This window comes from Sander lucioperca, chromosome 21 (assembly GCF_008315115.2).
Source record: "Sander lucioperca isolate FBNREF2018 chromosome 21, SLUC_FBN_1.2, whole genome shotgun sequence".
Classification (NCBI taxonomy): Eukaryota; Metazoa; Chordata; class Actinopteri; order Perciformes; family Percidae; genus Sander; species Sander lucioperca.
Window position 1 is genome coordinate 20,575,555 of NC_050193.1, and position 11,583 is coordinate 20,587,137.

The window sequence follows — 11,583 nt, forward strand, 5'->3', positions numbered from 1 at the left end:
ACGTAACAGGGAGGAGAGTCAACGTAACAGGGAAGAGAGTCAACGTAACAGGGAGGAGAGTCAACGTAACAGGGAGCGTAACAGACAAGAGAGTCAACGTAACAGAGAGGAGAGTCAACGTAACGGAGAGGAGAGTCAACGTAACAGACGAGAGTCAACGTAACAGAGGAGAGTCAACGTAACAGACAAGAGAGTCAACGTAACAGACAAGAGAGTCAACGTAACAGAGGAGAGTCAACGTAACAGAGGAGAGTCAACGTAACAGACAAGAGAGTCAACGTAACAGGGAGGAGAGTCAACGTAACAGGGAGGAGAGTCAACGTAACAGGGAGGAGAGTCAACGTAACAGGGAGGAGAGTCAACGTAACAGGGAAGAGAGTCAACGTAACAGGGAGGAGAGTCAACGTAACAGGGAGCGTAACAGACAAGAGAGTCAACGTAACAGAGAGGAGAGTCAACGTAACGGAGAGGAGAGTCAACGTAACAGACGAGAGTCAACGTAACAGAGGAGAGTCAACGTAACAGACAAGAGAGTCAACGTAACAGACAAGAGAGTCAACGTAACAGAGGAGAGTCAACGTAACAGAGGAGAGTCAACGTAACAGACAAGAGAGTCAACGTAACAGGGAGGAGAGTCAACGTAACAGGGAGGAGAGTCAACGTAACAGGGAGGAGAGTCAACGTAACAGGGAAGAGAGTCAACGTAACAGGGAGGAGAGTCAACGTAACAGGGAGCGTAACAGACAAGAGAGTCAACGTAACAGACGAGAGTCAACGTAACAGAGGAGAGTCAACGTAACAGACAAGAGAGTCAACGTAACAGGGAGGAGAGTCAACGTAACAGGGAGGAGAGTCAACGTAACAGGGAGGAGAGTCAACGTAACAGGGAGGAGAGTCAACGTAACGGAGAGGAGAGACAACGTAACGGGGAGGAGAGTAAAGATGGAAAGCTCCTAAAGCTTAGTTCCGTATAAATGCACGGATAATTAGTTGTTTTGTCGTTAGTGAAACACAATATTGACCTTGTAGTTGAAAAAGGAGCCTCATATAAGAATGACATTTCCTCCTATGGAGTCTGTTCATTCGCATTCAGAGATCGACACTTTTTGACTGACAAGATGGCTGCTGGAGCTGCTGCTCAACAACTGTTTCCGCTCGTTTCCGCTTAGTAAACTCTGCCAACACAAACACTGTTGTCAATGCTGAGCTCATGTGTAGAGCCCCTGGTGATACTTGGAGCAAAGTTTCATGTTGTGTTGAGCCTTCTTAGTGTTTTAAAAATAGTGATTTTGACATTCACAAAAAGACCCTAGGTTGCATTTTGGCGAGAGTTACGCTTTAATGTCATCGACTGTCGTTTTGTGCTCTTCTTTTTTTAAAGTCTTGGTTCAGGCACCGTTTAGGCACTGCCATTGTTTTTTAACAGTATCATAAAAACCCAAACGGTCCCAGCCTCTTCCTGTCCAGCTGGCCTCTCTAGCAGTTGTTCAGCTAGGGTTAGGGTTAGGAAAGTACTGGAAAGTAACTGTATTATTCTTGCACTGTTTAACAATATTCCTGTTGTGTTTTATAATTGTTTTTCTATAAAAAATGTACTGTATGAACAGGTTTTAGATTGTGGGTTATTTATAATGTGATAGTTACTGAGTGTGACTGTTAGCTGGACTACTTGTTTTGGGGAAATGTGCGTGTGTGTGTGTGTGTGTGTATATTTGTGGGTGTACACGTATGTATGTGGGCGTGGATAAGTGTATTGCCTATTTTAGATTTATTTATTTTGTTAGGACAATGCACATTAATCAACATTTCTGCAAATGCACCAGTGTTAGCCAGACGGCTAATTTTCAACTGAAGTCCTAGTTACCCAGCATGCATGTCTATGGTGGGGGGAAAAAACAACCAAACGGCCCTGCCTTGTTGTTTGATGCCCGCTGTGTGTTGTTGTTCGGAGGTTTGATCCCTGCTGCGTGTTTTTTTCCCGCTGCAGCTGACGGTGCGTTTGGTGCCCAGCTCGAAGCGTTGGCAGGAGATCTCCGCCCGAAGGATGGAGCTGATCCAGAAGCTGATAGACGAGCAGCTCCGTAAAAATAGCGACTACATCTTCTGTCTGGACGTGGACTCGAAGTTCCACGACCGCTGGGGGACCGAGTCGCTGGGTGGACTGGTCGCCGTCATACATCCAGGTGAGCCGTTTTTTGTATATTTTTTTCATATTTCATATTTCATTATTTATATTTTTTTTGTTTCACATATTTTATACATTGATATTGTTATGTTTTTATATACAGTTGCTTGCATAAGTGTACACACCCATGCTAAAGTTGACTAAAAAGAGGAATAAAAAAACATCTTTTGGAAATTGATCTTAATGCCAACATTTAAGGACACAAATTTTCTTTGTGAATGAATAATGTATCGTAAATAAATACATGTTCTTCCTTAAAATACAGGGGACATAAGTCAGTACACCCCTATGTTAAATTCCCTTAGAGGAAGGCAGACTTTTATTTTTAAAGGCCAGTTATTTCATGGATCCAGGATACTATGCATCCTGATAAAGTTCCCTTGGCCCCCACATCATCACATACCCTTCATCATACCCCACATCATCACATACGATTCACCATACCCCCACATCATCACATACCCTTCACCATACCCCCACATCATCACATACCCTTCACCATACCCCACATCATCACATACCCTTCATCATACCCCACATCATCACATACGATTCACCATACCCCCACATCATCACATACCCTTCACCATACCCCCACATCATCACATACCCTTCACCATACCCCACATCATCACATACCCTTCATCATACCCCACATCATCACATACGATTCACCATACCCCCACATCATCACATACCCTTCACCATACCCCACATCATCACATACCCTTCACCATACCCCCACATCATCACATACCCTTCACCATACCCCACATCATCACATACCCTTCACCATACCCCCACATCATCACATACCCTTCACCATACCCCACATCATCACATACCCTTCACCATACCCCCACATCATCACATACCCTTCACCATACCCCACATCATCACATACCCTTCACCATACCCCACATCATCACATACCCTTCACCATACCCCCACATCATCACATACCCTTCACCATACCCCACATCATCACATACCCTTCACCATACCCCACATCATCACATACCCTTCACCATACCCCACATCATCACATACCCTTCACCATACCCCACATCATCACATACCCTTCACCATACCCCACATCATCACATACCCTTCACCATACCCCCACATCATCACATACCCTTCACCATACCCCACATCATCACATACCCTTCACCATACCCCACATCATCACATACCCTTCACCATACCCCCACATCATCACATACCCTTCACCATACCCCACATCATCACATACCCTTCACCATACCCCACATCATCACATACCCTTCACCATACCCCCACATCATCACATACCCTTCACCATACCCCCACATCATCACATACCCTTCACCATACCCCCACATCATCACATACCCTTCACCATACCCCACATCATCACATACCCTTCACCATACCCCCACATCATCACATACCCTTCACCATACCCCACATCATCACATACCCTTCACCATACCCCACATCATCACATACCCTTCACCATACCCCCACATCATCACATACCCTTCACCATACCCCACATCATCACATACCCTTCACCATACCCCACATCATCACATACCCTTCACCATACCCCACATCATCACATACCCTTCACCATACCCCACATCATCACATACCCTTCACCATACCCCACATCATCACATACCCTTCACCATACCCCCACATCATCACATACCCTTCACCATACCCCACATCATCACATACCCTTCACCATACCCCCACATCATCACATACCCTTCACCATACCCCCACATCATCACATACCCTTCACCATACCCCACATCATCACATACCCTTCACCATACCCCCACATCATCACATACCCTTCACCATACCCCACATCATCACATAGCCTTCACCATACCTAGAGATTAACATGGTTTTATGTCAGTTAGCCTAATAGCTGGTCTGATTTACATTGAGAGATGATCTTATGGAAAGTACCCCCATGCCAATCGTGAGATATGTGTAAACTTATGCAAGCCACTGTATGTTCTTTATAATTGTTTTATTTAAAAAAAAATGTAGTTTACATTCGTGTGTTTTTTATATATATTATATCCATTTCGTTGTGACTTGTATATTCAGGTTACTACCTGGACAATCGCAGCAAGTTCCCATACGAGCGTCGGTCGGCGTCCAAAGCCTATGTGGCTGACGGCGAGGGCGACTTCTACTATTGCGGGGGTGCGTTCGGAGGCATCCTGGAGGAAGTTTACCTGCTCGCCAGCACCTGCCGCTTCAATTTCGAGGAGGACGCCAAGAACGGCATCGAGGCCGCCTGGCAGGAAGAGAGTCACCTCAACAGGTAGGACAGGTTCTATTATTCAGTTATAGCTTCATGTTATTATTTCATTTATTTAACTGACTGTACTTCCTGTCTCCTGACTGTACTTCCTGTCTCCTGTGTGTTCAGGTACATGTGGATCAATAAACCCAGCAAGGTTTTGTCTCCGGAGTATCTTTGGCAGGACTTCAAAGCCAGAAACCCCGAAGTTAAAACCATCAGATTTTCTGGAGTTATCAAGAACTACGCTGATATCCGACCCAACGTCTGAGAGGCGGAGCAAACCAAACTGAACCAGACTAAACTGGACCGAACCGACTGACACTCACAGAGGCTGTGTGACTTCATTCTCCTTTATCTTTGCAAAGCAAGGTTTTGACGCTTTTTTCCCGCATTTTTGTGTCGTGTATTGGTCCAGACTATGAATCAACCCCAGAGTTTTCAAACCAAATGTGGGCAGCAGTGTGGACGCCAGGGGTAAACCTTTTAAAGGAAAACTTTGGTCGCAACCTGGACCAACATGTTTCTGGGTCTAAGTGACTGATGGGAACAATTATCTCTGAGTTTGGTCCAGTGCTCGACACAGACACAAATCCTTAGCTGCAGCTGCAGAATGAAGTCACACTCCCTCTGTGTGTGTGTGTGTGTGTGTGTGTGTGTTGTAGTCTCATCTTCTCTGTTCCTTGGTTTGATGGTCGGTCTGGCCGCTCATTCCTGAATTTATAAAGAGACTTGTGAAATGTAGGGCTCGGTATTGTTCAAAAACTTTAGATACCGGTACCAATACCAATACTGTTACTCCGATACCAATACTTTTTTGATTCCACTTTTATAAAAAAGAAATGACAACAGAAGTTCTTGCTTGGACAAGACGTCATCTCTTCGTCAGCGATATTGCGTGTTGATCATTCATTGCTGACAGTCAGCGTTTAAGTACGGCTGTCTCAATGTTATCATACTGACGTACAACAGCTGCAATCACCTCAGTTTCACAGTTCATTAATATTAAACGTGTCGCGTGTTGACACTGCACCAATAGGTAGCAATACGCCCGTCAAGTGTGAAGTAAACCGTATGAATGGAGAAGTTTGAGCACCGTCGCTTTATAGTTAGATAAATTCTCTGAGAATCTCTTTTATATCCAAGATAGACTGGTTTTGTAACTGAAGTTCCCCTAACCTGACTGATATCCAATCAGAAACATACTAAAATCAAAACATGGTGATTCAGAATCGATTTAGGAAACCATTGGCGATACCCAGCCCTAGTTTTAAAAGCCAGAGTTCACTTTGAGGCTTCCAGCTTTTCCTGCACTGTTGAAAACATGTTAGAGAGGCGTATTTTACTTGATATTTTAGCGTTAGCAGGATAGCTAGCATGCTAGTAATTATGTTACATAGGATTTAAGTCATTTGGCACATCGAAGAAACTGATCTTTACAAAGCTGAATATTTTAACTCTTTCCTGTAAAAATCAAATGCATCCGCTCGCTTGCCTTGTGTACGTACTGCGTCATGGCATTGTTTACCTGGCGGTAACTTTATCTGTTGATTTCTGTTTCACATCGCCGTGCTGAGGGCGCAGACAAAGGGAAAACAGGCTCTCTGTCTGTGTGCTGCTTCTCAACCTTTCACTCTAAAACTCAGGCTGTCCATTTCCCTCCTGCGTTTCACCGACGACCCGAAGCTTCTTTTCTCTTAACGTCTATCTTCTTACAGCCAATGCACTCTTGAACCACTCCTCCATCCGGCCGTATCCGAGGTTTATTCCTACCCTCTAATAGAAATGTTTTGCATAAGTTTTCGTGCGATATCATATGAACCTGTTCATGAGAATGCATTTTTATTTAATAAAAAGGTTGCTGTTTAAAACTGTTTTAGTTTTAGGCAGGAAAATACTTAAGGTGAGTAAAACATCAGGGATCGGCTTAAAATGAGTAACGGGAAACCAGTGTTCGAGACTGCACACAATGCCACTTGTTGAAGGTCTGTCCCCCTCTCCCTGCCCCCCTTAACACACACTCTCAACATCAATGTAGGTGACAGAAGAAGAAGCTCTGGCTCTCTGGCACTGGTCTGGTCAACCCCTCAAAGTCTCCGTCTCAACCCCTCAAAGTCTCCGTCTCAACCCCGCAAAGTCTCCGTCTCAACCCCGCAAAGTCTCCGTCTCAACCCCGCAAAGTCTCCGTCTCAACCCCGCAAAGTCTTGGTGTCGATACACTCTGTTCTCGGTGATGACTTGGTGTTTAGGTGGTCTAAACTACTAAAATGAGCACATAACTGCGTCATGGATGTAAATCACATCAAATGTCAAAGCTGGTTAATTTCCAAAAGTAAATGTTGGATTTACACGAGAGTTGGGACATCAAACGGGACATGAACCCCGGTCTCCTGGGGGACGTCCTGTGTTTGTTTGTCCACCCCCCAACCTGCCTCCTTACGTTTGGTGGTCTTATACTTCCTCACCTTACTTCCTGCTTTGCTCCCGTCAGAACTACTACGGCACTAGAGGGCGCCGCCACTACAAACCTAAATATAAGTCAGAATGATGCTGGAACAAACAGGTTGGGGGGTTCAGGGGAGGACAGACTCAACTCTGCTTATTTAAACACTCCGGGTAAGAAAAGTTTCAGGTTAGGCTGTTTCCCTTGTTTTCAGTCTTTATGCTAAGCTAAGTAGCTGCTATTTTAAACTTTCCCTTTTAATTACTGTGAAGATGTTGGATGAACTCTGCAGGACTGTTGTTGTTGTTTTGTCTATAATTTGCCCAACATGATGATAATGCTTAATTTAAGGGCTGTGACTGTCTGTCTTCCTCTCAGATGTTTGTGTTCCAATACCGAAATAAAATAATCCTTGGTTTCAGATTTCCAACTATTGATTCTGTTTCTGTAAAGTTGATAGAAATGAAGTCAAATGTTGTGATATGTGAAGGCATAACATTCAAACTAAATCATCAGAAACGTAGCAGTGTGGATGTAGCCTGAAACTCAGACATTTAGCAAAAGAAACCTTCAAATAATCTTCAAAAGAAAATGTCAAAACAATCAGAAAAACAGAAGTAGAAATATCATCTTCCCATATATTTGTACATTGACTTTTTTTTAAAGTTTTGGCCGTTTTTCTTCGGCATTGTTGTGGCTGCTATTGAGGTTTTGTCACTTTTTTCAAAGGTTTTTTATGCTTTTTTTGCATTATTGATGCAGACTGCAAAACAACCTGCTCTGCAGCAGTGAGAGAGAGCGGTGCAGTACAACAACAATATGGTGTTTTTTGAAAATTAAACCATGTAAACCTATTCTGGTACAACCTTAAAATACAATTATGAACCTGAAAATGAGCAGAATATGGCTGCTTTAAAGCCAAACTCTTTCCAAATGTCTGTGTTTTAGGGGCTGGGAAACAGCAGCAGGAGATATTCATTTCTAAACCAAAAGCCTTAACCAGCTCTGAAAACAAAGGTCTTTTGGTTTGTCAACCTGCTTTTTGAATGCAACCAAGTATTTGTAGCAAAGCAAGCGGCTTGGAAATGAGTTTGAGATTCGAGAGATGATGATGATGATGATGAACATTGTGAGGACTCGTCTACGTTCTGGGTAGTGACTCGTCAAAATCAAATGCTTCATGTTGTTATTGGGGAGACACATGCAGACCTTATTAAAGAAACAGGATTATTATTACAAGGCTTTACTGTAGAAACGTTTAACACATCTGTTCTTCTGTGATTGTTTGACAGCGAGCAGGAAAGCTACATGTACTTAGATTTATTATAATGTGTAATTAACTATACAGTAAAAGGAACAGCTTTAGCCTCTACGGCTCATTTCCAGCTGCTGTCCCCGGCCAGCTGACAGTAAGCATCCTAAAATACAATGCAGGCACAGATGATGACAAAGGCTTTACAGCAGTCCATGCAGACAAGACACAGGAGACAGGAGAGGAGACAAGAGAGGAGACGAGAGAGAGAGGAGACAGGAGAGGAGGTTTTTGGTTTTCAAAGTCCCTTTATTGGACCATTTTCAGATAAGATTCACAATCACAGAAAGCAACATACACAAAACAAGACAAAAGCAACAAAGACTGAACAAAAAAAAATTGAAACAAAATACTATGAATACAAACTTTTTCCAATCAAAAACTAACCACCAACTCCCCATCCTCCCCCACAGAGCATAACACTCCCCTTACAGCCCACAGACGACTGAAAACCAGCAGATTGTCCATCATCTGGTAGTAAGCATGTTCAATCCTCAATCGAGCCTTGACCAGTCCTTCCAGCACCGGCACTGGCTCTACACTACGAGAGACAGAGGAGACGAGAGAGAGGAGACAGAAAAGAGGAGACAGGAGAGAGGAGACAAGAGAGAGGAGACATGAGAGAGGAGAGAGAGGAGACAGGAGAGAGGAGACATGAGAGAGGAGACAGAAGAGAGGAGACAGGAGAGAGGAGACAGAAGAGAGGAGAGAGGAGACATGAGAGAGGAGACAGAAGAGAGGAGAGAGGAGAGAGAAGACAAGAGAGAGGAGAGAGAAGAGAGGAGACAGGAGAGAGGAGACAGAAGAGAGGAGACATGAGAGAGGAGACAGGAGAGAGGAGACAGAAGAGAGGAGAGAGGAGACATGAGGGAGGAGACGAGAGAGAGAGGAGACGAGAGGAGACGAGAGAGAGAAGACAGGAGAGAGGAGACGAGAGAGAGGAGACAGAAGAGAGGAGACGAGAGGAGACGAGAGAGAGGAGACAGGAGAGAGGAGACGAGAGAGAGGAGACAGGAGAGAGGAGACAAGAGAGAGGAGACGAGAGAGGAGACAGAAGAGAGGAGACATGAGAGAGGAGACAGGAGAGAGGAGACAGGAGAGAGGAGATGAGAAAGAGGAGACAGAAGAGAGGAGACATGAGAGAGGAGACAGGAGAGAGGAGACGAGAGAGAGGAGACATGAGAGAGGAGACAGGAGAGAGGAGACAGGAGAGAGGAGACAGGAGAGAGGAGACAGGAGAGAGGAGACAGGAGAGAGGAGACAGGAGAGAGGAGACATGAGAGAGGAGACAGGAGACAGGAGAGAGGAGACATGAGAGAGGAGACAGGAGAGAGGAGACAGGAGAGAGGAGACATGAGAGAGGAGACAGGAGAGAGGAGACAGGAGAGAGGAGAGAGGAGACAAGAGAGAGGAGACAGGAGAGAGGAGACATGAGAGAGGAGACGAGAGAGGAGACGAGAGAGAGGAGACGAGAGAGAGGAGACGAGAGAGGAGACAGGAGAGAGGAGACAAGAGAGAGGAGACAGGAGAGAGGAGACAAGAGAGAGGAGACAGGAGAGAGGAGACATGAGAGAGGAGACATGAGAGAGGAGACGAGAGAGAGGAGACAGGAGAGAGGAGACAGGAGAGAGGAGACATGAGAGAGGAGACAGGAGAGAGGAGACATGAGAGAGGAGACATGAGAGAGGAGACATGAGAGAGGAGACGAGAGAGAGGAGACAGGAGAGAGGAGACATGAGAGAGGAGACAGGAGAGAGGAGACAGGAGAGAGGAGACAGGAGAGAGGAGACAGGAGAGAGGAGACGAGAGAGAGGAGACAGGAGAGAGGAGACATGAGAGAGGAGACAGGAGAGAGGAGACAGGAGAGAGGAGACAGGAGAGAGGAGACGAGAGAGAGGAGACAGGAGAGAGGAGACGAGAGAGAGGAGAGAGGAGACAGGAGAGAGGAGACAGGAGAGAGGAGACAGGAGAGAGGAGAGAGGAGACAAGAGAGAGGAGACAGGAGAGAGGAGAGAGGAGACAAGAGAGAGGAGACAGGAGAGAGGAGACAGAAGAGAGGAGACAGGAAAGAGGAGAGAGGAGACGAGAGAGAGGAGACAGGAGAGAGGAGACGAGAGAGGAGACAGAAGAGAGGAGACAGGAGAGAGGAGACGAGAGGAGACAAGAGAGAGAGGAGACAGAAGAGAGGAGACAGAAGAGAGGAGAGAGGAGACAGAAGAGAGGAGACATGAGAGAGGAGACAAGAGAGAGGAGACAGGAGACAGAAGAGAGGAGACATGAGAGAGGAGACAGGAGAGAGGAGACGAGAGAGAGGAGACAGGAGAGAGGAGACAGGAGAGAGGAGACAGGAGAGAGGAGACAGGAGAGAGGAGACAAGAGAGAGGAGACAGAAGAGAGGAGACAGGAGAGAGGAGACAAGAGAGAGGAGACAGGAGAGAGGAGACAGAAGAGAGGAGAGAGGAGACATGAGAGAGGAGACATGAGAGAGGAGACAGGAGAGAGGAGACAGGAGAGAGGAGAGAGGAGACAAGAGAGAGGAGACAGAAGAGAGGAGAGAGGAGAGAGGAGACAAGAGAGAGGAGACAGGAGAGAGGAGACATGAGAGAGGAGACAGAAGAGAGGAGACAAGAGAGAGGAGACAAGAGAGAGGAGACATGAGAGAGGAGACAGGAGAGAGGAGACAGGAGAGAGGAGACATGAGAGAGGAGACATGAGAGAGGAGACAGGAGAGAGGAGACAGGAGAGAGGAGAGAGGAGACAAGAGAGAGGAGACAGGAGAGAGGAGACAGGAGAGAGGAGACAAGAGAGAGGAGACAGGAGAGAGGAGACATGAGAGAGGAGACAGAAGAGAGGAGACATGAGAGAGGAGACAGAAGAGAGGAGAGGAGAGAGAGGAGACAGAAGAGAGGAGACAGGAGAGAGGAGACATGAGAGAGGAGACAGGAGAGAGGAGACAGAAGAGAGGAGACAGGAGAGAGGAGACAGAAGAGAGGAGACAGAAGAGAGGAGACAGGAGAGAGGAGACAAGAGAGAGGAGACGAGAGAGAGGAGACAGGAGAGAGGAGACAGGAGAGAGGAGACAGGAGAGAGGAGACAGAAGAGAGGAGACAGGAGAGAGGAGAGAGGAGACAGAGGAGAGGAGACGAGAGAGAGGAGACAGAAGAGAGGAGACAGGAGAGAGGAGACAAGAGAGAGGAGACAAGAGAGAGGAGACGAGAGAGAGGACGAGAGAGAGAGGAGACAGAGAGAGGAGACAGGAGAGAGGAGACGAGAGAGGAGACAGAGAGAGGAGACGAGAGAGAGGAGACAGAGAGAGAGGAGACAGAGAGAGGAGA

The 11,583-nt window shown here is 46.1% G+C and overlaps 1 protein-coding gene and 1 long non-coding RNA gene across 5 annotated transcripts in view; one reads left to right on the forward strand and one right to left on the reverse strand.

Moving 5' to 3' along the window:
• LOC116035209 (globoside alpha-1,3-N-acetylgalactosaminyltransferase 1-like) overlaps positions 1-5,337 on the forward strand; it is a 28,554-nt gene extending 23,217 nt beyond the window's left edge. For all 4 annotated transcript variants that reach the window (XM_035996553.1, XM_031278186.2, XM_035996555.1 and 1 more), the window contains 3 exons: positions 1,988-2,183; positions 4,295-4,514; positions 4,623-5,337. In XM_035996553.1, coding sequence (XP_035852446.1) covers positions 1,988-2,183; positions 4,295-4,514; positions 4,623-4,764 — 558 coding nt within the window. In that variant the 3' untranslated portion in view covers positions 4,765-5,337. The remainder of the gene's footprint in view (positions 1-1,987; positions 2,184-4,294; positions 4,515-4,622) is intronic.
• On the reverse strand, positions 4,888-6,938 carry LOC118494097. The gene is made up of 2 exons (XR_004896153.1): positions 5,740-6,938; positions 4,888-5,088 (listed from the first exon to the last, which is right to left on the reverse strand). It is a non-coding gene; the product is annotated as an uncharacterized LOC118494097 (long non-coding RNA).
• Positions 6,939-11,583: the final 4,645 nt, after the last annotated feature.